This window comes from Agelaius tricolor, unplaced genomic scaffold (genome assembly GCF_023055355.1).
Source record: "Agelaius tricolor isolate 1412-34295 unplaced genomic scaffold, bAgeTri1.0.p SCAF_5, whole genome shotgun sequence".
NCBI classification, from domain to species: domain Eukaryota; kingdom Metazoa; phylum Chordata; class Aves; order Passeriformes; family Icteridae; genus Agelaius; species Agelaius tricolor.
In genome coordinates this window covers 48,793,704-48,817,842 of record NW_027269265.1, presented here as the reverse complement: position 1 = coordinate 48,817,842, position 24,139 = coordinate 48,793,704, and the positions used below count along the sequence as shown (strand labels likewise).

General features: G+C 40.5%; 1 protein-coding gene across 2 annotated transcripts in view; it reads right to left on the bottom strand.

The window, feature by feature from the left end:
* Positions 1–24,139, bottom strand: part of SERGEF (secretion regulating guanine nucleotide exchange factor) — a 141,862-nt gene that overhangs the window by 91,919 nt on the left and 25,804 nt on the right. Inside the window, exons 9-10 of one of the 2 annotated variants that reach the window (XR_011679304.1) lie at positions 20,318–20,466; positions 10,954–11,059 (exon numbers count right to left, since the gene is read on the bottom strand). Coding sequence is in view for 1 of the 2 variants with exons in the window: in XM_071427849.1 (XP_071283950.1) it covers positions 20,318–20,466 (149 nt within the window). In the remaining variant the exon portion in view is untranslated. The remainder of the gene's footprint in view (positions 1–10,953; positions 11,060–20,317; positions 20,467–24,139) is intronic. The other variant, XM_071427849.1, reaches the window with a different exon arrangement.

Here is a 24,139-nt window from a genome sequence, read left to right as displayed (position 1 = left end):
AGCCAAGTTATCAAACTGCAGCAATGCTGTCAAAAGGAAGGCTTTTTTTTCTTTCCTTAAATGCAAACACATCTTTTATTATTAGCTGCATAAGGGTGATCTATGTTTACACAGCTCAGAACTGGATTTAAAACCAATTTTAACAGCCAACTGTTTCAACTTGCATGTAAACAAACATACTGCATTTCTTCATTAGCTGGAATTTGCTGCAGTCTGTCAGCCATCTGTACTGTCTTGCATTCTGTTCTCTATTCAGAGCACCACTATCAAATGTTGGTGATATAGTATTGCTCTCTTTGGAGACATCATGACTACACTATAAATAGTTTAGAGACATAAACCACTATTTCTAACAGTTGCCTTAATATCTGCTTTCTCAGAATGCATTAGGTTGTTCTATTTCTCATCCAATTTTGGTTCTCTGTATTTTTTTGTTTTGTGAATACGAGGAAAAAAGATTTTATTTTGTCTCTCTCAGAGGTACAGAGCAAAAACTGCAACCAGAGCAAGGCTCCAACTTCTGCACCCCTCAAATCCCAGATGCAGAGGCCAAACCCCAGAACATAACCCTGCAAATATCTGCAGTGCAGTACAAGGGTGACTGCACAGTGCACAAGAGCTAGGCTGTCCTTAAACAAGCTAGTTGAGGCTGTCCTTAAACCAGCCCTGGAGCACCTGCACAGAGAAGTGCAGGCTGACCCAGGCACCCACTGAAGCCACACCAAGCAAACCCAGCCTGGAATCTCACACTGTGCTGGTGCAGCTCTGTGCTGGAGCTCAGGAGCTCCCAGAGCTCTGGCTCACTCCAGCCAGCTCAAACATCAGCACATCCCTGTCTCCAGCAGTTGGGAGCACAGCCCAACCCCTCTGGTGCCATCTGTCCCCCGGCTCTCCCTGGGGTCACAGTGCCTGCAGATGCAGCCTCGAGCAGCCCTACAGCCCCTGAGCTCTGCATGCCAGAGGCTTTCCCGAGGGCAGCCCTGCATCCCAGACCCTGCCAGGGGCTGCCAGGAGCCTCCCAGAAGCTGTGGTGGCACCACGAGTCCCCTCCAGCCTGCAGTCACACCCTGGGCCATTGGGCTGCTCTAAACTGCTCCAGCTCTCCCAAGCAATTCCAAGGGGACTGCAGCACAGCTGAGGACACCACCCAGACAGTTCAGCTACTGATCTGAGCAGTGTGCACTACTTTCAAACTTCAGAGGACAGCTGATGGTATCTTTAGAAGAACACAGCTCACTAAAATAAGGGGCTTTGGTAGGTTGCCGAGTCATTCTCTCTTTTAGGGAGGACTGGCAGTGAGACCGGAAACCTGAAACACACCTTAAATCCCAGTTTTCCCTCCTCTAGGGACAGCAGAGCACTCAAACATTACTTGCATAACCAGTGCCACTTGACAAGTGATGCTATCACAAACCACAAAGCTACTTGATATCCATGTTAGTTTTCCAAAGCGAAAGCTGCCTCTTCAAATACAGCTTTTTACCTCACTCAGTATATGAGTTTAAAAGTTTTCAGGAAGAACTTGATGCTCTGCCTTCAAGTTGATTCCCAGACTTAGATCATACTTTTGATTTCAGACCTGCAGTGCCATAAACCCACCTTCTTCCGAAAGTACAAATTTGCTGCCCTCCAAGAACAGACTCGTGGCACACTCGTGCAACACCAACAGAGCTGTCTCTGATCAGAGGTGTCAGAACTCTGAAAGCTGATGTTGTTGGTAAAATTACCAAGAAGTCAACATGTCTCATTCTGAGAGATCCATTTCAGCTTCAATTCTGAGTTTCTGATTGAGGAAAGTGTGTTGAAACGCTACCTAATTTTATTATCCTGTCAGTCATATACAAAGGAGAGTAGGGCTCACTGATAATCAAACCAGGAGAGTGAAGTCTGCTATCCATTACTCCCTGATTAAAACAGACTAAAACTTAACCTGTAACTCAGCAAAAAAGTTCTTCAGGTGTCTAACCCTCTGGATAAGTTTGGGGATTTTTTTTACAGCCTAATAAATCTACCACTGGAAATCTCTTCCTTTTCCCAGCTTATGCCTCCTTTTCTGCAACAGCAGCAACAAAAATGCCTACACCCTTGTGTCCAGATCATTTTCAGCAGAATTTCTTGTGTAGAATTAAACAAGCCAAGTTGCAGGCGTGAAATCAAGCTGCCAGAGAGGCTCACAGCCACAGAATGCTCCTACAGAGCTGCAGTACCGCTCTTACAACATGAGCAAAATAAACTCTGACATGCAACCATTTAGGGGGACAGAATACAAAATAATTCCTTCTTCCCCTTCAATGCCTACACTTATCAGGCAGTAGTTTCAAAGCAGGGCTGGGGGGGGGGGGGGTAAGAAAATACAGGTCTGTTTCCTTCAAGTCTGTTTGTTCCCTTCTGTGATTGAAAGAATGGAAAAAATGCAGTACCACTGTCAAAATTTTCCAGCTCTATTTTGGCACATCATCTCTCAAAACCAGCCTGATCTAAAAATTTCAAGCATGTTTAACTCAAGAGCCCTTGACAACATCTAATGCACAGGCTATTTATCATAAATTGAGGGGCTTATTTTTGGACTTCACCTTGAAACAGCAAAGAATGTCTGTTTTGTCAGTACCAGAAAAGCTTATAAATCCTGCCAAATGTAACAATATTATGTATTTCAATGGTATTCTACATACACCACAGAGATAGCCACAACTCTGAAAAATTCATTCAGCATTACAGATGTACATATTTTGAACTCCATGTGAAATCAGATCCTGTTGGGAACCACTATGATTTGCCCTCTCTACCTGAACAATTACTGGATTTAGCACTTTTAAGTAACTAGTGTGATTTCTAATGTACTTTAACATGTGAAAAAAAAAAAGGTAACTTACTTTTTATGTTTCTCCTTTGCCCATTCCACAATTCTGACACACACACAATGATACCACTAACTGCAATAACTCTTTGGAGCTTCACAACTACAGAGAATTTTGAAAAATCTGCAAGCCTGCAAGAAACACCCTTTGTAGTGCTAAGTTTTATGCATGAAAAGACAGAAATTTCCCACTTTATCACTTGCCCCAAACGTTGCTGTTATATAGAAATTCAAATTATAGGTATCACAGGGGATTACAGGTTCAATGGCAAGCTGAATTCAGAACAGCCTTTCTACAGTCTTTGCCTTTTAACCATCTCAAACTTTTTCAAGCACTTTAAACAATCTCAGTCCCCTGTGGTGTCCTTTCAATGCCTTCAACTAAACTGATAAGGCACCTTTCCAGCTTCATGTATGGGATGCATCACTCAGTGCTGTTCATATTTCTCACTTCAGAGCATGCAAGGCCAGCAGCCACCATCTCTGCCAACAGCACTGAAGGAACCAACAACTTGGACTGTCCACATGTGGAAGTGGTGCTGACCCAGCAACCCCACAGAAGTGCTTTACCTGCCATGAAAAACTATCAGGTGCTCTCCCACTCCTTATTCTCCTCTGCATAGGGCATCTACTAGGAAGTAAATATCAGGGATTAATGCATATTCACCATGCATTAATCCTTGAAAAGCAAGGCTGGTGCTTTAGATGATTTGCAAATATACAGCTCCTCAAACCCCAGTGATTTCATTAGGTCTGATTCCATCAGACCCACAAGCAACATGGTCTGTAAGAACAGCTGCTGTGCTGCTCTTGCAAAGAACTGAAAAGGTTCCCTGTAGCTGTCTTGCAGATCTCAAAGAAAAATGAAACCTTAGACTATGTGCTGTTTTTCCACAAAATTGATTGTGAGGCCTTGAATTCAAACCCAAAGTAGAAAGTCCAGGCATATGTAGAAAATTAACAAATCAAATACAAAAGCCTTGTTTCTAGCACAGTTATTTGTGGATAAAGCTGACTTAACATGCCAAGAGTTATTGAGGTGAAAAAGTTAGCTTTGTGCTTAAAGGTTCGCAAACCGCTGTGAGAAAGAAGAAAAATAAAAGGAACTTCTTCAGACAAGCAAAGATCCTTAAAAAGAACTGCAGACAGCATACATGATTCTAGATGACTAATACTGCAACTCCGAAGAAAAACTCAAATAAAAAAGATTCTCATGAATCAGGACAGTCTTTTTCAAGAAGCATTTTAATGATGACAAAGTCACATCTGTGTCACCTCTAAGCTCCTCTGTCTCATTTTCTGTTTACCCTTGCAGAAGAACACAACATTGCAGACATCAGGTTTTTTAATTTTCCGAAGAGCAGAGCCTGTTTTTAGTGAACTAATTTCAACAGCCTATCTGTCACACAGCCTGTGCATCTATTGCTACTCAAAAGAAAACAGAGGACAGGGAGAAGGGCACAGAATTAGACTTTGTCTTATAAACTGTCAGCATAAACCAATTCAACTTAATTTTATATGACCAAAGAGGAATTTATGCTAGAAGATGGCACATACCTAGAGAAACTGCAGAACAAGCCCTGAAAATCAAAATGATCATTTTAAGCCTCCAGATCAAGGGCTCTGGTTTTCAGTGCATGGATAGTTAAACTGCAGAGTGGCTTCTCAACTAATTTTCTACTTTGCAAACTTTGGAGTACAAGGAAAATAAGAACAAAGAGGAGAGGACAGCTAATTTTAGTGTTTCTGGGCTGAAACAAAATAACAACAAAGAACTACTGAACCATGAAGCAGTTTTTCCAAGCTGCTATTTCAGTTACAGGCTTTCTTTTCCCTAGTCAGTGCTGGAAAGAAGATGCCAGCTTCTACCCTATCAGAGTAATACAAGCACCTTATTTTATGCAGAGGGGCACATTGAGAGCTCTGAACTGCTTGCATAATGCTTCTATACATTCTGCTGCACCCAAAATGTGTATTATAGCTGACAGGAAAAAAGCAGCATGATTTCTTCAATTTCCTTCTCTCTCACTGGTTGCCCCTAGTAAGAAGCATTGCTCCTGCAAACTGAACTTGAGTCTTGCCTATTACATTTTAACAACTACCCTGAAAACTCATCCCTCTGACAGCTTATTATTACAGCACTGGGCTGAAGCGTCATAATTCTGAGCCTCGAGCATGTGTGGAAACAGTTTTGAGGACAAAACCAAGACCTTAGGATCACAGGATTATCCAGAATAATTATTATTATTATTCTGACCTCCAGAAGTGACCTCCAGAGGTTCAGTCCAACCTCCTGTTCCCAAGCAAATCAGCCATGAGATCTTTTCCATTCCATAAGGCTCACATGGTACAACCTCCCCAGGCAGCCTGTTCCTCTGCTTGATTGTCCTCGTGGTGGAAAAGGTTTTCCTTACGTTAAGTCCGAACCTCGTGTTTCTATTTGTGTCTTTTGTTTCTCCAAGTTCATCTTCTGGATGAACCTCCTTGTAGGTACTGCCAGGCTGCTACTCTGTACCCTTGAAACTTTCTCTTCTCCCTGCTGAACAAACCTGGTAAGGTTTTCATCATGAGATTTTCATCCATCAGTTTCAGTTATGAGTAAACAAGGTACTGAGACAGTTACCTCCTCAAAACAACCTCCCAGACTTTCAGGTCTTAAAATAAATACAGGATCTTCAAAGAAACTGTAATCATCTCACAGGAGTGGGCTTTTCAACTCTGATTTTTCTAAGGAAAGTTCCTCTTTCTGAGCAAGTATTTACTCAGAACAACACATCTTATGTTTTCAGCATCATCAATACTACTCTAGGGCTGAACAAAGTCTCCTACAATTTAAGGATGAATGGATTGGTTTTAGTCACTGTTTCAAAATAAAGCAAACTCAGAACAGAGAGTGAACACTGAAATTTCTCTCCTGAGTAGCAAATTACTGCAATAAATTTGGGCAACCAAACAGAAAGCTAGAACAGAAAATGCTGTGCTGCCTTCACACATAGAAGCATTAAAATATACTGGGTTAGGTTCATAATATTGCTGTTAAAATTCTCTCTTCTCTAAGGATCTATGTGCTATTACTCTGCAAACCTTCACGGGAATAAATTATGCTTTCCAAGCATTAAAAACACATTAACATGACATAGGGCATGGACATTCAAACTTCAAATACTTACTGAATCCAATAGATCATAAACCAAATCAGTATTAGAAAAAAGAAGATGGGTACATTAACTAAAATAAAGCTCTCTGAAATAATTAAGTGATTTTTCAGCCACTGTGATAACACATATTCCAATGGCTTAGATATCAGTGAAAGAGTCATTTAGACACAATTTCACTTTTAGTCATTTACTGGAACTCATAACCCTCTGGCCCAATTCCAGAAGATTTCTCAAATCCAATATAAAAAAACTTCAAGTCAGCCTGAGCAGCCTATACCATGCCACATGGACAGTAAGCTGCCACAAGACACACACAGCAATACAGCAGCACATTTAAAACTGCCTTCATTTTTCAGTGCCCTTCAATTACTTTAAAGAAAAAAAGAGACTTGACAACAAACATTAACTTCTCCCACCATTTCACTGACTGTGTTATTAGCCAATTCATTCACTTGTCCCCCATCAAAGTTGGTATGCTTATTCTTGCTCATAAGTAAGTGTTTAATTTCTTAAAAACATTTGCATGGCACTAAAATCTGTTACACTTAACATCTCCAGCTTTACCTTACTTCTCAAATCAATAGGCCTAATTAGGCATTTTTTGCATAGCTGAATCTAAAACTGAATGTATATCAAATGACAACTAGAATATTTTATCCAGAAACATTTTAGAAACTCAGTTAAGGTACAACAGTCCTGTAAAGCTAAATTACAAACATGACATTTCCTTTAAAAAGGCAACGTGAGGCTGCAATCTTGATCTTTCACTTTGGCATTAGAACCTGAAATTTCATGTTTTGAGGAATTTTGGAAAACAAGCTTTCCATACAGCTTTTTTTAAACCCATCACAATTACCACAAGCCATTCAAAGAAAAGTTGCCTTAACACCATACACAGCTTCTCACAGACGATCACTGTCATCACTACCTTAAATGTAGTACACACTTTTATACCATCAGTTTTTGTGACAGCCACCAGAAATCGAGCAATCTTACGGCTTTACAACCTGGTGGGCAACTCCTCTGGTTACTGCAGAGCACCACTGACTTGAGTGCACCCCTCTGTATCAACACTGGACTTGACCCAGGAATTCCTGCTGCATTTTGGGTCTCCTGTCAAGGGTACTACAGAGCTGAGTGTTGTATAGAACCCATTGACACTATCTTGCAGACATGAGATTTACTATGGAGAGTTACACTGCACATAGGAATGCATGCTAGCTTTTACCTCATGCCTTTCATTCTCCTACATCCATCAGAAACCCGAGTGCTCTATTTAACCATGTGGGCTTCACCCCTCTCCCTTTTGCAGCTGTTTTCCTAAGATAAGCTCTGAACTGTGTTGCTGTTCTGAGCCAGCTCACCTGCAAAGACTGTTTGAGAACCCTGCCCACTGGGACATGACTCAGAGCAGAAGACAGGTACACAATGCTTTCTGATTTTAGCATGGCAGTGAGACAAGAGCAGCAGTACAAACAGTACTTTGAACCTTCTAGATGGGAAGATGCAGCTGGGCTTACGCACACTCAGCTGACAAAATAATTTTGCAGTCATGTAAATGAATGGTGCATTCCTCCTGCTCCCTCAAGATCAGGAAGTTTGCTTTGTTATGACTGGCAAGGTGCTGGTCTTCAAGTCTTCACATATCTCCACCCAGTAATGGCAGGTTTGAAGTGTCTTACAAAGACAAACAGATAGGAGGGGAACATCTGGGGGTTTTTCTACATGTAGCAGTGCTTATGCTTTGAGAAAGAGGTGGAGAATGTAACTATTGATCATCAAGTCTTCTTAATTTCAGCAACTCTGGTAGCACCATCTGCCAGGGAAGGATAGGGCAAATGTGCTGCTACATAGCCAGAGGAAGAAAAAAGAGTATTTAAGGATCAGGCAGCTCAGCTCTAAAACTCAGCTGAAAAGTTTGACACTGATCCAGGGGAAATAAAAGTGCTACCGCATCTCACCCCAAGGTACTGCTGTTAGCTAAAAAAAAGGATGAGTAAGAAGCCATATCTTCAGGCTTCTACAGTACAGACGTGTCTTTGCAAAAGTAGGAGATGCATAGCATACAGTGTCCTGGAGACAGTGACTGGCAGGCCTGAATACTGTTCCCTGAAGGTCCAAACGCACTGCAGACCTTGAAGAACTTTCAAATGCTAAGGACACCTGCTTACAGCCACGTGAATCTTGGAGAAAGTCTTTTCTCTAACAAATAATGTACTGAAGTATCCAAAAGTTTGTGGCTAAAGAGACATTTTCAAAAGAGGTAACAAAGCTGTCTCTGCAGACCATCCCTCCCAGGTGCAGGTCCAGCCCTGTGACAAATGTGAACAGTGTGACAGGCTTGTTTAGGTGTGCAGCTCTGGCTTCCCAGCAGGCACACCAGATGGCTCTCAGTAGGTCTACACAACACCAACTCTCCTGGGCAAGAGAGCAAGGGGAAAAAAACCAGGAAAAAGCACAGCAGCAAAACACCTCACAAGGAAGCTCCAGCTAAGGCCTGTGCAATGATTATGGTCCTGCATGAGAGATCTTTGTCAAACAAATTATGAGTGAAAGCAAATTACCTGAAGTGTTGGGAGGTGCAGCTTGGACAAATGTAAAAACCACAGTTTTTCTAATACTAGTTCTCCAAAATTGAAGTAATCCTCTTCAATTATATTTAGGTGTATGTAAATTTACATGTAACAACACAAACACTAATGCAATTTATGGTAAGACAATGTAAGAAAAAATCCCTAAGTGAATGACATAAAAATGGCTTCATTGAGGAACTAAGCTAGAATTCAGAGATTCACTTTTGCTAGCTCAAATATAAAACTAATTTAGTCTCAAAAGTTCCAAGTGTTTTAATGGTTTTGATTCCTCTTCCCACTGAGTATCAGTCAACATACAGCACTGAACAAGAGAGTTAGATGGAATCCAAAGAGGAGTATTGTTTGGAAAATTAAAAATTTCTCTTAATAAATGCATAAGCATACGACACAAGTGCATCACAATCATATTGATCTAACATGAATAAAGTTTTTTAGACTTTGCTCCTGACTCTTTGAATTATCAAAATAGAGTGCTTAGCTCCATAATTACCAAAGAAGAGTATGTTCTCTTGCAAACACAGGACTGCACATGCAGACTCACTGAATGGAAGAGATGGTTTTGAAGCATGTTACCTCTTGCCAAAAGATAATAAACAGGCGTATAATTTGAAATCCCTGTAGGAGCACAAGTTATCTAATAGAAGTTGTCAGTAAGCAAAGCAAAAGAGGAAGAGTACAAGGGGGAAAAGGGCTGAAAGAGAAATCTGGAATGTATGTTTAATTTCAGTAGAGGTACATCAGTAATCCCTCACATACTTAGCCTTACTAAATTTGAAGTCCTCTGATAAAATGACTTTATTTGAATTCTCTCTGGCATGGCATGCTGAGCATTAATGCAACATCAGTGAATAAACAGTCCTTTCTCACTGGCTTTCTGCCAATCTGACTGCAAAACTGAGGCCTCACACACAAAACCAGCCATCCTTGAAGACCCTGGACACCAGCATTGGAGTCCTGACTCATTTGGCCACAAGACATTTTAGATGTCTCCATGTACCATGCACTACTCTGTTCTCTTTTGTTAAAGAGATGGGGATTATTATCTCTCAAACATGAAAGACATTAACACCACATCAAATCCCATTTCCTATTTCTGAGCAGCTTGTCAGCTAAGTTAAAACATGTGTGTCTTAAGACCATCACTGCAATTCACAAATACTATCTTAATCTAAGTGAAAAGACACAAGTATTTTCCTTTTCATGCTCCTCCAACCAGTCTGCATTTCAGACTTGCTGCGGCAAGGAAAACAGAGACAGCAAATTAATCCTGTAGACGTAATACAAACAGATGAACCAAGAGAGAGCCCTTCTATTACTCTGTTCCAAGTACTTTCTCATTTTCAGAAGTTGCAAATCTCAACATTATGTTTTGTTTAGGAGATTTATGTCTAACATGTAAACTGAACAAAAAAAAATCCTGAGAAAGTTATACAACTGACCATGTAAATGCATTTCTACAAGTCTCTACATTTTTCTTAGCCCCAATTCTGTGACAGAGGTCCCAGATAAAAATACTGAGTCAAATCAGCAGTATCAGAGAGGAGAAAGTTGTAGGAATGTACAGTAAAACTTTAAAAGTGACTGTCATCACAGATCTCCATTACCTCATTTGTTTAAGGTTACTTGGTAGAGTAACCATGAAATAATATTTTGTATTCTTTTAAAACAGAATTAGGAATCCAAGCAAAACAGGTGCCATGAAACAGCAAAAAGAAGATTGTGAATTTTTGGTTTCTGAAGACTGACAACATCCCCTCCCACCACAACCTGTGACTTGCCTTCCCAGTGAAAACATTAGATTCACTGTGAAGTGAAAAAAATCAATCTGTGTGCTCTAAAGAACTTGGCATGCACTTTCAAAGTAATCCTTTCAGACATGGGAAATTCAAATGCTCAAAAGACAAGCTGACACCTACTAGCTTAAGATAAGATCACTGGTAATAAAACTTAGGCTCCATAATACCCATATTTCCAGCACTGATAAGAACTGTTTTAATAAATGCTCACCTTGCCCAACAATCCACTCAAGAAGATGAAACAAAGGGTAGGACCAAATATAGGCTTCAGACTTGAATCTGTTCTTCATACATGTACTCAGGCCAGACCAGTACAAGTGAAAAGATTGCCTTTTGCCAGCTGCTCTAATGTAAGATGTTGAGACAGATTTGCCTCTGTAATGCTTGTAATTACCTTGTAATGCTTTCTATCTCACTTCCTGTCCTTATTTTCTGGCAACATTTTGAAAAAAATCTTGTAACTGTGCTCCCAAAAGTCACAAAGTTGGATTCTTTTTATAATCATAAACCAATTTTTGTCTAAATGTTATGGATACAGAGCTGCTTACCCTAGAAGTGGGTGCTCCTTTTTCATTTCAACTTCATTACCACAGTGAGTAATACATCTTTAAAAAAATCAGGATGCCTTTATCTTTTCTTTGTAGTGGTTAAATCCTAAAAAGAAGCAGTAGCAGATGAAAAAATCAAAGACAAAAAATCCATTCACTATTTTCTACTTCTGGAATTGACTTTTGTGTGTTTGAGTCATAAACCCTTTCCCAAAAGTACCGAAGAAAAAGGATTTTCCTTCATCAACACATTAAAAAGAAAAAACCACACCACAAAACCATGAGAAATCAAAACAGAGAGCCAAACAGAGGAGCTACAAGCAGGGAATAAATCCAAGAAGCAAAAATCATATCCTGTACTTGCATCAGAACACAAAACAACACAAAGTACAACACCTTGGCATACAGAAAAGCAATAAAGGAATTGCATAGCTATAAACACCAGCAATGTATCTTGTCAAACACTTAATCAAATGTCAGACACTGTATTATCATTGTCTGATCTGTTAGCCATTGTTAAATGGCTTTCATCCCTTCTCCTCAGTATTCTCTTGTGAGGTCCAGCAGCACCTAGCTTTTTATTATTTAACTTTGATTTTTCTTTCTATAGGAATGGACCATGGTCTGAGACTTCCAAGGCTTTAAATGGGTTCATACTTCTGAAATCAGCCAACAGTGGAGGCTGCAGAAAACCTTGACAACTTCAAAAAAATAAAAAAGCTGGACAAAAGGGATTTCCACTGAAGCAATCACCAGTAAGAAGTCTGACTATTTAATACTTGTTAATTTAACACTTAAGAGAACAACATTATGCCAAACAATGTTCTGGCAAAACAAACACATCCTAAAAACTCCTTACTGCATCCTGATGCACTTGTTACCAAGGAAGGAATTGATCACATTAGTTTTATACCTGGGAGGGGAAGGAGGAATTATAAAAATGGGAGTTGAAACGGCAATCTGTAGAAGGAGGCATTTTTTAAATCATACTTCTAGGGTAAGAGCTATCAATTTTTTTCTCTCTGAGAATGTATTTTTTTTAAAAAAATATTTTAAAGGTTTTTATTTACTTTTGATATGACCAAAAAAACGTACTGCCAGGCATAGTTTTTTTCCAGTCTTTGCTGGCATCTGATTACATGCAAAATCCACTGAATTTATGGAGACCTCAGCAATCAACTGCCAGGAGACCAAGAAAAAACCCTTAGGCAGGTTTTAAAACAGGAGACAGTTTAGCATTTTTGTCCTCACAGGACTAGATAAATCACATTTACTTTTTCTTCCCCTTCCCCCTCCTCCCTCCACAAAAAGGTTCTGTTGGTTGAATGCTGGGGCAAAGGCCACGGACTGCATTAGACCATCCAAAAAACAGAGTCCATAAGTAGCTGCTGCCCTTGACAACTTCAGTTTAAATTAGAGAAAGGCAAGCAACAGGCAAGGGAGAAGAGCCACCAGGTGGGAGGACAAACTGCTCCCTGTCACTGCAGTACAGCAGTCCTGGAAAGCTGCTCTGTGCCATGGCCTCACAGCAGAAACACAAATCTCCCTTTGCTGAAGCTTTCATTAAACAGTAGCTTTACAGTAACTTATAACCTAAGCACAAAGGCCAGAGGGACTGGCAGGGCCCAGAGCTTGAGTTGTTGGAAAGCTGGAAACATCAGGAAAACACAAACAAATGCCATCACAGGCATAAAAGTACAGGCACAACCCAAATCCAAAACCCCTAAATTAAAAGCAGAGAGAAGCAGTCTGTTTGCTGGCACTGCCTTGGTGAATTTATGGCCCCACAGTGACAAATGGGTTTGAAAGGACCAATGTTACAACACAATAAACAGGTAGTGTTGGCACCACTAAGCTCTCTCCCATCTCATTCACCTGCAGTAACATACCCAGTAATGCATACTTGCATTTCTCTACCTACAGAATGCATACTACCTATTAAAGAATAACTTTGCAGCAGTAACATTCTTCTTTAGGAGACAGAAAAACAATGAACAGCTTACAAAGTCACTTCCACTAGGACAAAAAAGTAAACCATTAAAAAGAATGATCAAATTCCTGTGAGGGTAACTTTAATTATGTATTTCTCCTTGACTATTTTTCTATAAGATTCCAGTCTTACAGAACCTGCCAATAAAATTCATCAACACAATTGAAATAGGAAAGATAAGCAGCATTTACACCAGAAGTTTCTTGACCTAAAGTTCTGGGGTCAGCCAGGTAAAAAACAATTACTCTAACCTCAAATCATCATCATTTTGGCATTATTTTCCCATCCATAAAAGGAGCTATGGATGAGATTTCTTTGCAGAGAACACTGCAAATTGATAGCTTTGTTCCAGTTCACTACAGTTTCTTATTGATTTTCTCTCGTTTTAGCCTGCATTGATTTGTTAATCCCTTCTCTGTAACAGTCCTAATGACAAATTGAGAATGAAAAACTGCATGCTTTAGGGCCTTTTCCACCAGCCTCTAGCTTCAAACCCTATTTTCACTTGAACTTGGAACATGTCCATGCACTTACCCTAGGTTAGATCTGATTCACCTCAAACTAGGTTGGGTGCATTTTACACCGAAACCTTTCTGTTCAGGCTTCTCATGGATGAACAAGGCAGCCAAAACCACACCAGTGAGGCAGAACTGGAGTTCTGTCACTTCCAAGGTTGCTGCTCACAGAGACTGTCTCAAAACCAAGTACCTTCTTAGGTAATGTTGCAGCACTGCCCATGGTTGATTAGCACTAACTGCAGCATGCATCTGAAGGGCATTACTGAGCATTTATGGCACTGGTTGGTGCAAAGAAATCCTTCCAAGGAGCAGGATCACAAGCTGTCTCTATGCTCAGAGCTGCAGTCTAGAACAGTTACTAGAACAATCCATGCAGGAGGATAGGACTCAGCCAGTATTTTTAATTTAAGGAATACAGTAGGAGCATGAAGAGACCAGAGGCAACTTAGATTAGCAATTCTACTACCAATAAACTCATTAAATAGAGCTGCCAATTTGGTGTCATTGTTGGGGCTCACTACCCACAGCTGATGCCTGTCTGCACAAGCCATGGCCACTGCTGCAAGTACTTTTAGTCTCTTTTCTTTTCCTGATACTTTCAGAGATCTCCAAGTGAGATACTCATTTGGAATTCTAACTGCAACACACCACCAGATTGAAAATTAATTTATGACTTATGAAGACTAAGGCTTGCCCAGAGTCACATTTGTAACACCTCAGTCATCACATGCTGGGTGGGTCTCCACCTCCTGACTTTATCCCATGTCATTCCTCTCCTACACCACCCCATCTGTCAGGAAATTGACCTTTTCTGGTCTCCCATACAGATTGCAGAGCAGCCTGGCCCTGGCTCACTGCTGCAGTACAGCCCCAGCAGAGCAATTTTGGTCATTTTAAACCAATCCTTATGTGCAGAAGTGCTACTTGGAAAGCCTCTAGTGTGTACCCACACAGCATGTGCTCCCTGGCACGCAGAGGCAGCGCGGGAGTTCTCCTTTGCCATTCCCTGGGTGTGACTGCTTTCCCAGCTCCCTCCATGCTATGCCAGCTGCAGGGAAATTGGTAGGGGTGGCAGGAAGGACAGTGCTGGGAACCAGTATCACCTCCTCTTTGCTTTCCAAAAATTACGGACCCAGAGCTGGTGAGCCAGGCTCTGCTCCTAACACACTGCTATTCTTAACTTGCAGAAATGACTCTGCTGTGCATGTTAAATATCTCCCTACCCAGGCCATGAGATACTCTTCACAAACCACGGTCATGTCTTAATGGGATAAGAAAAGCACAGAGTAAGTGGGATGGCTACCTAGGCAAAAAGTGGCATTTGGGTTGCAGCAGTTTGGTACTGCTCTCAATTTTCTGCTTAGGAGAGCAGCAGAGAGAACTGACTAAGCTAAGAAATAAATCCTGTTCCCTCATTGCCTGTGACATGACTGTGAACTCCCAATGTTCTTGCAGTGCTGCCAAGATTAGTGTTACTCTCCTACACAGGGCATGCAGAGCACACAAACACACCTAATCAAACACAGACTTGCTGCATTTTGTATGCAGACTGTAGTTTCCATCTTCTGTAACATCCTGTTTGGGTTTTTCCCCCTTAATAATAATTTCAACCATTTGGTCTCTTAGTTTCATCCTTAATTGCAATTTGTCACTCACACAGTGAGCTGTACTCGGAACCCACTTCTCTGTGGCCTTTATTATCCTTTATTGTCTCTTAAAATTAATTGATAAGCCAAGAACTTGATGCAAGAATATTAAAGGGACCATCTCTATATTAAAATTTTCATCATTGCATCTCTAAAAGAGAATAATAGAATCAATCAAGGAAAATTCAACAACGCCATTTCTCAAAAGACATGGATCAAGACCAACTCATAAAAGACACCAGATCATAACTGGAAAAAAACCACCAAATCAAAAACCTCACAACACACACCAAAGTATTACTTGCTTAGCAAGTGAGAAACTAGACATCGCTTCAACTTTTTTTTTTTTGCATTTACCTCCTTCCCTAACACCCAAAGTGGGTTTTTTTAAGCAGCTTATTGGATCAGTTACTTCACACATATTCTCAAACTTTGAGCAGTAAAATCTGGTTTAGGAAAGTTCAACTTGTTTCTCTCCCACAAAAACACAAACTTCGCATTCTGAACATTCAAAATAAAAGCACTTACAGTAGCCAGGCAAACAAATAAGTATTTAAAGCCACACACAGAGCATAGAGATGACATATAATAATATGAGGTTATTTCTTTTGATACCCCTTAAAGCCTCAACTATAGGTTTATTTACAAAGAGGTCTTTAAATTCCCCTGATGAGTCACAAACAGTTGTCATTTTTTTAAAAATCAAAAGGCTCCGTTTTCAATATTATTGTGACTATGTGTTATGGTAATAATGTGTATACATTAATCTACCAGTTATATAAGCAATTAATTGTCATCATACAGATACCCTAGATTTGTTTTGTAGGCAGTTGCTAAATAGTTTGCAACATGAATGGGGAAAAGGAAGGAAAACAAGAATATGCTAATACCAAAGCTATCTTTCAAACACTTAAACAAAAATGACATCTTACTGCAACTGCACTGAAAAGAATAGCAATAAACTTGGACTGCAAAGCACTATGAGAACGTGGGTATTTATGGTGTCATTCCCTGAAAGAAAGGAACCTACAGAGGATCCAAAGCAAACCAAATTGCACAGGATGAACATGCACATTGGAACCATGGACCACAGCAGGATCAGGATAAACACAGTAGGCACATGTTGTCACCAGTCTATCAGTTATGTTCATTCCCTGACAAAACTGGTCCCTACATCCATCATCAAGATTCAAGTTGAGCGATGATTATTTTTTAATTTCCCCACTGAAATTTCAGAGATCCCTCCCCAGAAAACTGTGATCTAGCACAGTTTGCTTTGAGTAGAAAAGGACATGATGAAAACATGGCTCCATGGGAAGCCATGCATATCCAAAATCCTTCCATCCAGCTCAGCAAGAAGCATTCAGCACTGCACAGACACTTCTCACTTGTCTATTGCTGCAGCAAATGTTTGCTGCAATGTGAATGACATGCTGTACATACCATAAACAGTGGAATCATAGCTATTAAAGCCAAAAATATCAAACAGACTGGAAAAGCATTTTGACAAGGAGGAAACATTAAACCAGATCTTTGTAGCATTTGCTAAATAGAGAGACTCATCATATTTCGGGCCATTTGTATTTAATTGTCCTTTCATCTGAAGAGCAGTGGATGAATGCACATCAGATGAGTCAGATGTTCTGAAGAGGTCCCATCAAGGACGCCCCACCACACAAGAGCACTGCCTGAAAAATGCCTCACACAACAACTTCTCAGTGCCTTGGCCTATTCCATGTTGGTTAGGCACTGAAGCACTGAGAAGGAAACAGCAAACAGACCTGCAGTGGCAAAATGCAAGAACTTTAAACACATTCAACAGCTGGAACTATCGATGCAGGGTGACCCCAACATAGGGAAAAATGAGCTCTGACTCCATGATTTCAGAAGGCTGAACAATTGCTTTATTAAGCTATGTTATATTATATTAGTACTATACTAAAACTATACTAAAGAGATACTGTATATACTAAAAGGATACTAAAGAAAAACCCGTGACAGTCACAACACAGCTTTGACCCAATTGGCCGATCAATCCAGCAGAGTCCAATTAACAAATCTCTCTAGCTAAACTATCTCCATAACTCATTTCACATGTGCCAAACAGCAGGAGCAGCGAGTGAAAATAAGAATTGTTTTCTCTTCTCTAAGCCTCTCACTGCCTTCCCCAGGAAAAATCCTAGGAGAGAGAATTATGTCTCTCTGTAGAGAGAATGTGAATACCACAAGGAACCTCCATGCCTTTCAACCTCCCAGGAAGACACACTCAGATTAGTGGATAATTATCTAAAACTCAGGCTTTTGTTCCTCCTTTGCTTCAGTTTAAAGGAAAAAAGTACTCATATTTCTCAAGGTCAATGTTTTCAGTTGAAGTCAAACTCACAATGGAAGAGGTCACTCACAACACTTCAAAAATCAGGTTTTGAAGTGGCAGACACAGACATTATAACAGTGTCAGTTCAAAGAAATGAGAATCCCTGGTCTTTGGTGGAGAAAGTAGGCAAGCCATGGGCATGGAGACACAGAGCAACACAGGAGGTAAAATCTACTCCTCTGTCCTTGAGCTAAACCCGTGTGTCTTTTATACTGTCCTCTAATCCTTAGATTCGTTTCTCCACTTTGACTTTAACAATATTAACTGAAGTGCAGAGGCAATCAGCAGACCACAGCTTTGCCAAAAATTCAGTTGAATCATTAAAAGTGATTTATAAAAATAGACCATGAATAAAAATCATCAGTCATAATCCTCAACTGTTAAACTGTCTCTCTGCATTAAACACAAAAATTGGAATTGTTAATTCAAGGTAAACATGGAAAAGAACTCATCTCTATATTCCCTTCAATTCAGCTCTCAAATCAAATCCTATCTCCACATGACAACAAATGGAAAAAGGAGTAGCTTGTGTCTTAACAAAGAACAGCTCACTCTACATAGCCTACATACTGCAATTTAATGCATTTTCAAGTATAAATTCTAGCTTTAGCATTATTTTGTAATCTTGAAGTGAAACAATTTAGGTCCTTATTATCTGTTTTTCCTTTTTTCGTCAACACAGTTCCTCCTAGGATGCAGATGATCCTCTTAAGTCATCTTTGTGCTGTTATCTCTGCAAAGAATGATGTCTGCTCCAGAACACTGCCATTGCTAATCACTCAAATCAGGTCTCTCACAGGTCTATAAGGAGGAACAGCGCTGAGGGCAGCAGAATAAAGATGAGATTGTTGTTTTTCTTTCTTTTCAAGGAATCTATCTGAATACATCCCTTCACTTTCATGGATCATTTGTCCTGCCAAGGGTAAGTTCCACTGTGCAAAAGCTGCAGCTGCCTTGGCTTTGTCTTGTCTGAGAAACAACAGAACAATGTACTTGAGACACTGCACACAGCACACATGAAAAACAGCATTTTTTCACAACATTTGTGAAGCAGCTTCACAAATAGAGCTGTCTATGCATAACTAAGGACAAAAAGTAGGGACACCTGTATCAAAACAGGTAAGAAAGCTGTCTTGGAAGCTCAGTCTCAGAGGAGTTAAAAGTGACTAAACATTAGTGCAGCATCATGGGCTCTGGGGCCCCACACAGGGTCCCTCAGGATGGCACCCCTTCCCTCCAGCATGTCACCCGCACAAACAGCTTGTGTGTGTGACAAACTTGCTAAGGGTGCCCTCAATCCCACTGTCCTTGTCACTGACAAACAGCACTGGTCCCAGTACCAGTGCCTCAGGAACACCACACCCCACTGACCTCAAGCCCATGACTGCAGAGATGGAGCCAGTATTTATCCTGAGTCAGCCATACATGAAACCCTTGTCTCTCCATTTAAAGACAGGATGTCATGTGGGAAAGTGTCAAATGCTTTGCACAGGTCCAGGTAGATTATGTCAATTGCTCGTCCCTCATCCACAATTCGTATAACCCCATCATAGAAGGCCACCAGATTTGCAGGCTGGTGGCCAGATTTGCTGTGGTGAAGCATGTTGGCAGTCCTTATTTTCCACATACCTTAGCATCGTTTCCAGGAGGATCTGTTCCATGATCTTACCAGGCACACAGGTGAGACTGACCAATCTGTAGTGCCCCAGGTCTTCCTATCTCCCTTTTTTAACATTGGGATTATGTTTTCCTTTTTCCAGTGGGAACTTCACTAAACTACCACAGCTTCTCAAGTATGATGGATGGTGGCCTAGCCAGTTGCTCTGTCAGTTCCCTCAGGACCCATGGATTTATCACATCAAGTCCCACAGACTTGTGCACCTTCAGGTTCCTTAAATGGTCTCAAACCTGGTCTTCTCCAGAAGTAAGCAGTGCTTCCTTCTCCTTGTCCCTGCCTTTGCCCTCTGCAACTTGGGCCGTGTGGCTGGAGAAGTTTTGGGTTGGTTGATTGAAACTCTTCAGCCTTTTTTAGAACAAGGCAACTCTTCAGAAGTTTCACAGGTTCTCTTTAGTATCTCACTAAAGTTTAATGCCCTGGATGACTACATTCTGAGTGGCAACTGGACAGATCATTAATCTGATTTTAAGCCAACAAAGCTGCACCTCAAACAAAGCCCACCTTCTGCCTGTTCCCCCATCTCTGCTTTCCCGAACACGTCCCCTCCTTCACTCACCCTACAACTCAAACTGGAGACTTCTCAAGGAGCACAAGAAATCAAGAGTAAGCTTAGTGGCAGAAGTTCTGGATCAGCCATCAACCACATGTCTCAAACACATCACAAGTTTTTGTTCCTGCCCCCACAGTACTGGGAATTTCCACTCTTCTCAGCTGCAGTACAAGCCAGGAGAACTGTATGGCTGTGCAAGCCTTCCCCATGGATCAGAGAGACCACCAGTTGTGATTTGTGGGGTGCTGGCCTGGAGTTTCAGACAAAAGTAGTGCTACACCTGGGCAAAGTCCCACCTCCTCTGCTCAGCTGCACTGCAGGCACAGCTTACACCTGCACACATTGATACCTGAGAGAACTTGGAATCTTTTACTAAGGCTGATTCCACCAAGGGAAAAAAAACCAGTTCCTGAATGCAAAAGCCTTTTGAAAGAAATAATTGAATCTTACTAATTTCTAAATTTATAGGACGAGAAAGCAAAGGCTTGTGCTGCAGCATTTGGAAGGGCTCTATTAGGAAACTGTTCTGATTATTTTAATGCACAAAAAAAAAAAAAAAGAAAAAAAAAGAAAAGAGAAGGGGTAGAAATGATAATTTTCTTCTTTACCTGAGATGCTCCATTTAGGCAAGGAACTGAAACTGGGGTGTTCCACAGCTCCGAGCACTGTTCAGATGCTGTGCTCTGCTGCCCACCAGGAACGTGCCTTCCAAGCTGCCCGTAGTCCACTCTGCCCCAGGTGAACACCTTGCCAGCTTCTAAGCACAAAACACATTTCAAGATTACTTATTCACCAAGTTCCTGAAACTTGTGGATGCCAATTCAAAACCAGAACTTGTAAATGCATCTTATCTACAGCTTCAAAAGCCTGGTGAAAACTTATTTCTTGGAACAGAACAAAAGAAAAACATTAAAAACTAGCTCAAGATATTATGTTATACTTCTATGAAGTGTACTTCTATGAACTCATTCTTCATTTACTTGTTTTCTAGCAGAATAACATCTGAATGGTGGCCTGGGCTGTAAATAAAACCATGTCAGTAAAGCTGCATAACCTGGATATTCTGCATACAATAAATACACTTTGGTTAAACAAAGGACATATTTTAGGTTAATGGAAGCACAAACAAAACAGCTTATTCTTGTACACAAAAGATTACAGAAAAGAGAATTATCTTCTATTTCCATTCTTTGCCATAGACAATTCATTGCATGACCTTCATTTAACAGAGTTCTATGTTTTCCTGATAGAAGTTACATTCAGTCACTACTGTTAGCAGAGCTGTAGTCCTCAGGAGACAGCTGGTTAGTCAGGAGCACCAGCACAACTGCTAATAAGCATTGGAAATGCATTGGAAATTGTTTGTTTTCATAGGAATCACACACTGGCCAAGGAAAGGTAACTTTAAATGAAATCAGCACTATATGGCTCATCCTTCTCTCCAAGGGTTATTATTCCAAGTGCACTGCTGCAGGACTGACATCCAAAACACCATTCTCCTGTATGGATAGCATCCATAAATATCCTTCTTACCTTTGCTTTCCTTGAATAAAAAAAAAAAAAAATCATACAAAGTGACAGCTTTATTGTCTTAATGAAGTGTCTAGGTCCCTGCAGATAAGCCTGTCCCTTCTGGGCTTCCAACTTAACAAGTTATATACACACAGCAGAAGGTAAAGTCCTCAACTTGGTTTTAACTGGAAGCATCAGCCCACATTCCAGCCCAGAAAGAAACCTGCAATGACCTTGAGTTATGTACACGCTTCAGCCAAGCCTCAAACTGCTCTCCAGAGCTGAACTCAAGTCATCACATTTATAGGCCAAAAGATGTGGATTTGGGGAAAATATCATCCAGTCCAGCAGGTCAGCTGCACACACACACATACACCCACATACACCTCTCCCTGCCCCACAGAGGGGTCAGGTGCAGGGGGTATGGTCACACCACCCAAAGGTGACAACTGAGAGGTTTCTAAACAGATGCCAAAACACAAACCCTTGGAAATCTGAACACCTCCCTTTTCCTTAGGGTGCTGTTAAACTGTCTTGATAGGGACACAGGTGGGCACTGCTGGTTTGTGGAGTTTAAGGTGATAATGCATTTTGTAAACGAACTGGAAACCTCAGTTCATATACAGAAGTAAAGGCATTTTCCTTGGAAACCTGCTGGCAGTGGTATCTTTCACTCCAATCACTGCAAGTTTTTCAGATGCATTCCCTCAGTTCACTGATAATGCTTCCCCTAAAATAATTAAGTGATAAAATTAGTTGTCCTTCTCTCTCAAGGGCACAAAGCTTTTTTCCTTTGCAGCTTCCTCTCAGTACAGGGAAAAGCTGAAAACAGTCACATACTACATTTAATACAAGCGAGGCCTTTTAACATAGTAGCTACATTTTGTTAGGTTAAAGGATAAAAAAAAAAATTCATTAAGAGAACTACCAGTGTATCTTAGATTAGGAAGACAGTTTGAGGTTTAAAAAACATGCTTGTTCTGAAGTTAGTATATTTACTTTGTAATTTATATAGATCTCTGCTAAAAAAATCTGCAGCTGCAAAAATGTCCATAACAAATTTGAATATACACTAAGCTTCATGCTTTTACATCAGACCAGGTCACTTTGTACAGAACCCTATTAGTGGACTGAGAAAGGATAAGCAGGCTGCTCTATTTTATATTAACTACAGGAACTGAAACTGTGTTTTATGAAATCTAAAGCCAGAAAGAATTTTTGTAACATGTAGTTAGATCATTAATTTACCACAGGCTCTCAAGCCCTACCCAGACATTGCTGTATTGATCCCAAGAACTGTAGTTGAATTAAATCATTTCAGCTCTCAGAAGCCAAAAGTATCAAGTGCCACAGGCAAAAACATCAGCAAGCTGCAAGGCCTCTGAAAAGGCAAGCTTTGAATTGGTAATGCAGACCCAGATCCTCACAGAGTCTGCAGCACTAAACATACACAGGGGCAACAAAGGTTTCTCTCAACTCAACCTTTTGGGGAAAAAACTCCTTCCTCAAATGAATCTGGTGTTCTGTCTGGACCCAGATATGAACAAAAAACACCAGCCACACACAAAACAAAAATGAACCTTTGCACCACCCCACCAGGGTACTGCTCCAGTGCAACTCAAGGCTGCAAGCATATATGAAGGATTAAAACAGCAACAATGCTTAGCTGCAACAAAACACCTGCCACCCACAGATTCTATTTTCTTTCACTGAACAAGTTAGCTAAGAATCACTTACATATGCAAAACCAAACAGAAGCCTTAGCAGAATGTAAACTATTTCTGTAAAACATAAATGTAAAATGTTTCAGATTACAAACACAGACCACTGCAATTAACTTTTTCTTTTCTGCCACAATAAGGGAAACAGGTTTCAGGTGGTTATTAGTACTCAAGCATGGAGAACATTAATTTAAAAATATTAAAGCCAGATACATTAATTTTTGCTTTTAGGACAAATTTCTTGAATGCCCAAAGATAAGTTAAGCAACCAGTTCCTTCTCACTGCTCATCAATGCAGTTCTCAGTTCTTTTGAGACATACTCCTTCCCCACACTTGTTCCTGTTTGCTGAATATTCCCTATCCCATGCTCAGATTCCTGCTAGTAGTCAATAATTTCTATTTTTCAGCCAAAAAACAATTGCCCAGGGATCTTTTAAAAAAAAAACAAAACCCTCAAAGTACATAAATCTGTCTTTTCTGTGAGAGAAACTAACAGAAGCTGATTTAGATGTGCCTTTTTCTATGAAATCCTGATTATACTTTCAGCAAACAAACAAAAAAAAAACCCAGTCTCAAGTGGAAATTTCAGGCTGAGGCAAACACCAATGCATGGAAAATTCCGCCAAAGGTTAAAGTCTCGTCAAAATCCTAAGGAAAGGAAAGCACTGAGCTATGACAGAAAGCATTGAGCAATTGTAATGGGAGGTATTGCTACTGTGCTGCTTATAAAATAGATGGTATTTTAAAATGTTCTAAGAATATTTGAGAAAAAGACATTAGTCATACAGAGTAAGGAGGTTGCAGGATGAATTACTTAAGAATGAAGGGTGATATAATGAGGAGGGTTGGTCTAATATTAGACTAGGACAGATTTTAATTAGAAGTCAGGAAAACATACACAGTGATGAGTCAACTGGACAGAGTACATCAGCCATGGAAGTGGCTGAGGCATCAGAAAATGTGGTATTTCATACCAGACTCAGTGCAGGAAGAGGGCACACAAAAGGCATGAGTTATTTCTACAGCTTTTGTAGAAAGAAGGGTACAATATTGGAAAGCCTTTCCAGCTCTTCTAAGATACTAACAACGCTTCCAAAGACCTGGATCTTGCCATGCTCTGAGCATGGTGCCTCCAAAAGGCATTTCAATTCCTCTACTGTGAACATCCACATTGTCCCAGATGACTTTATAGCAAC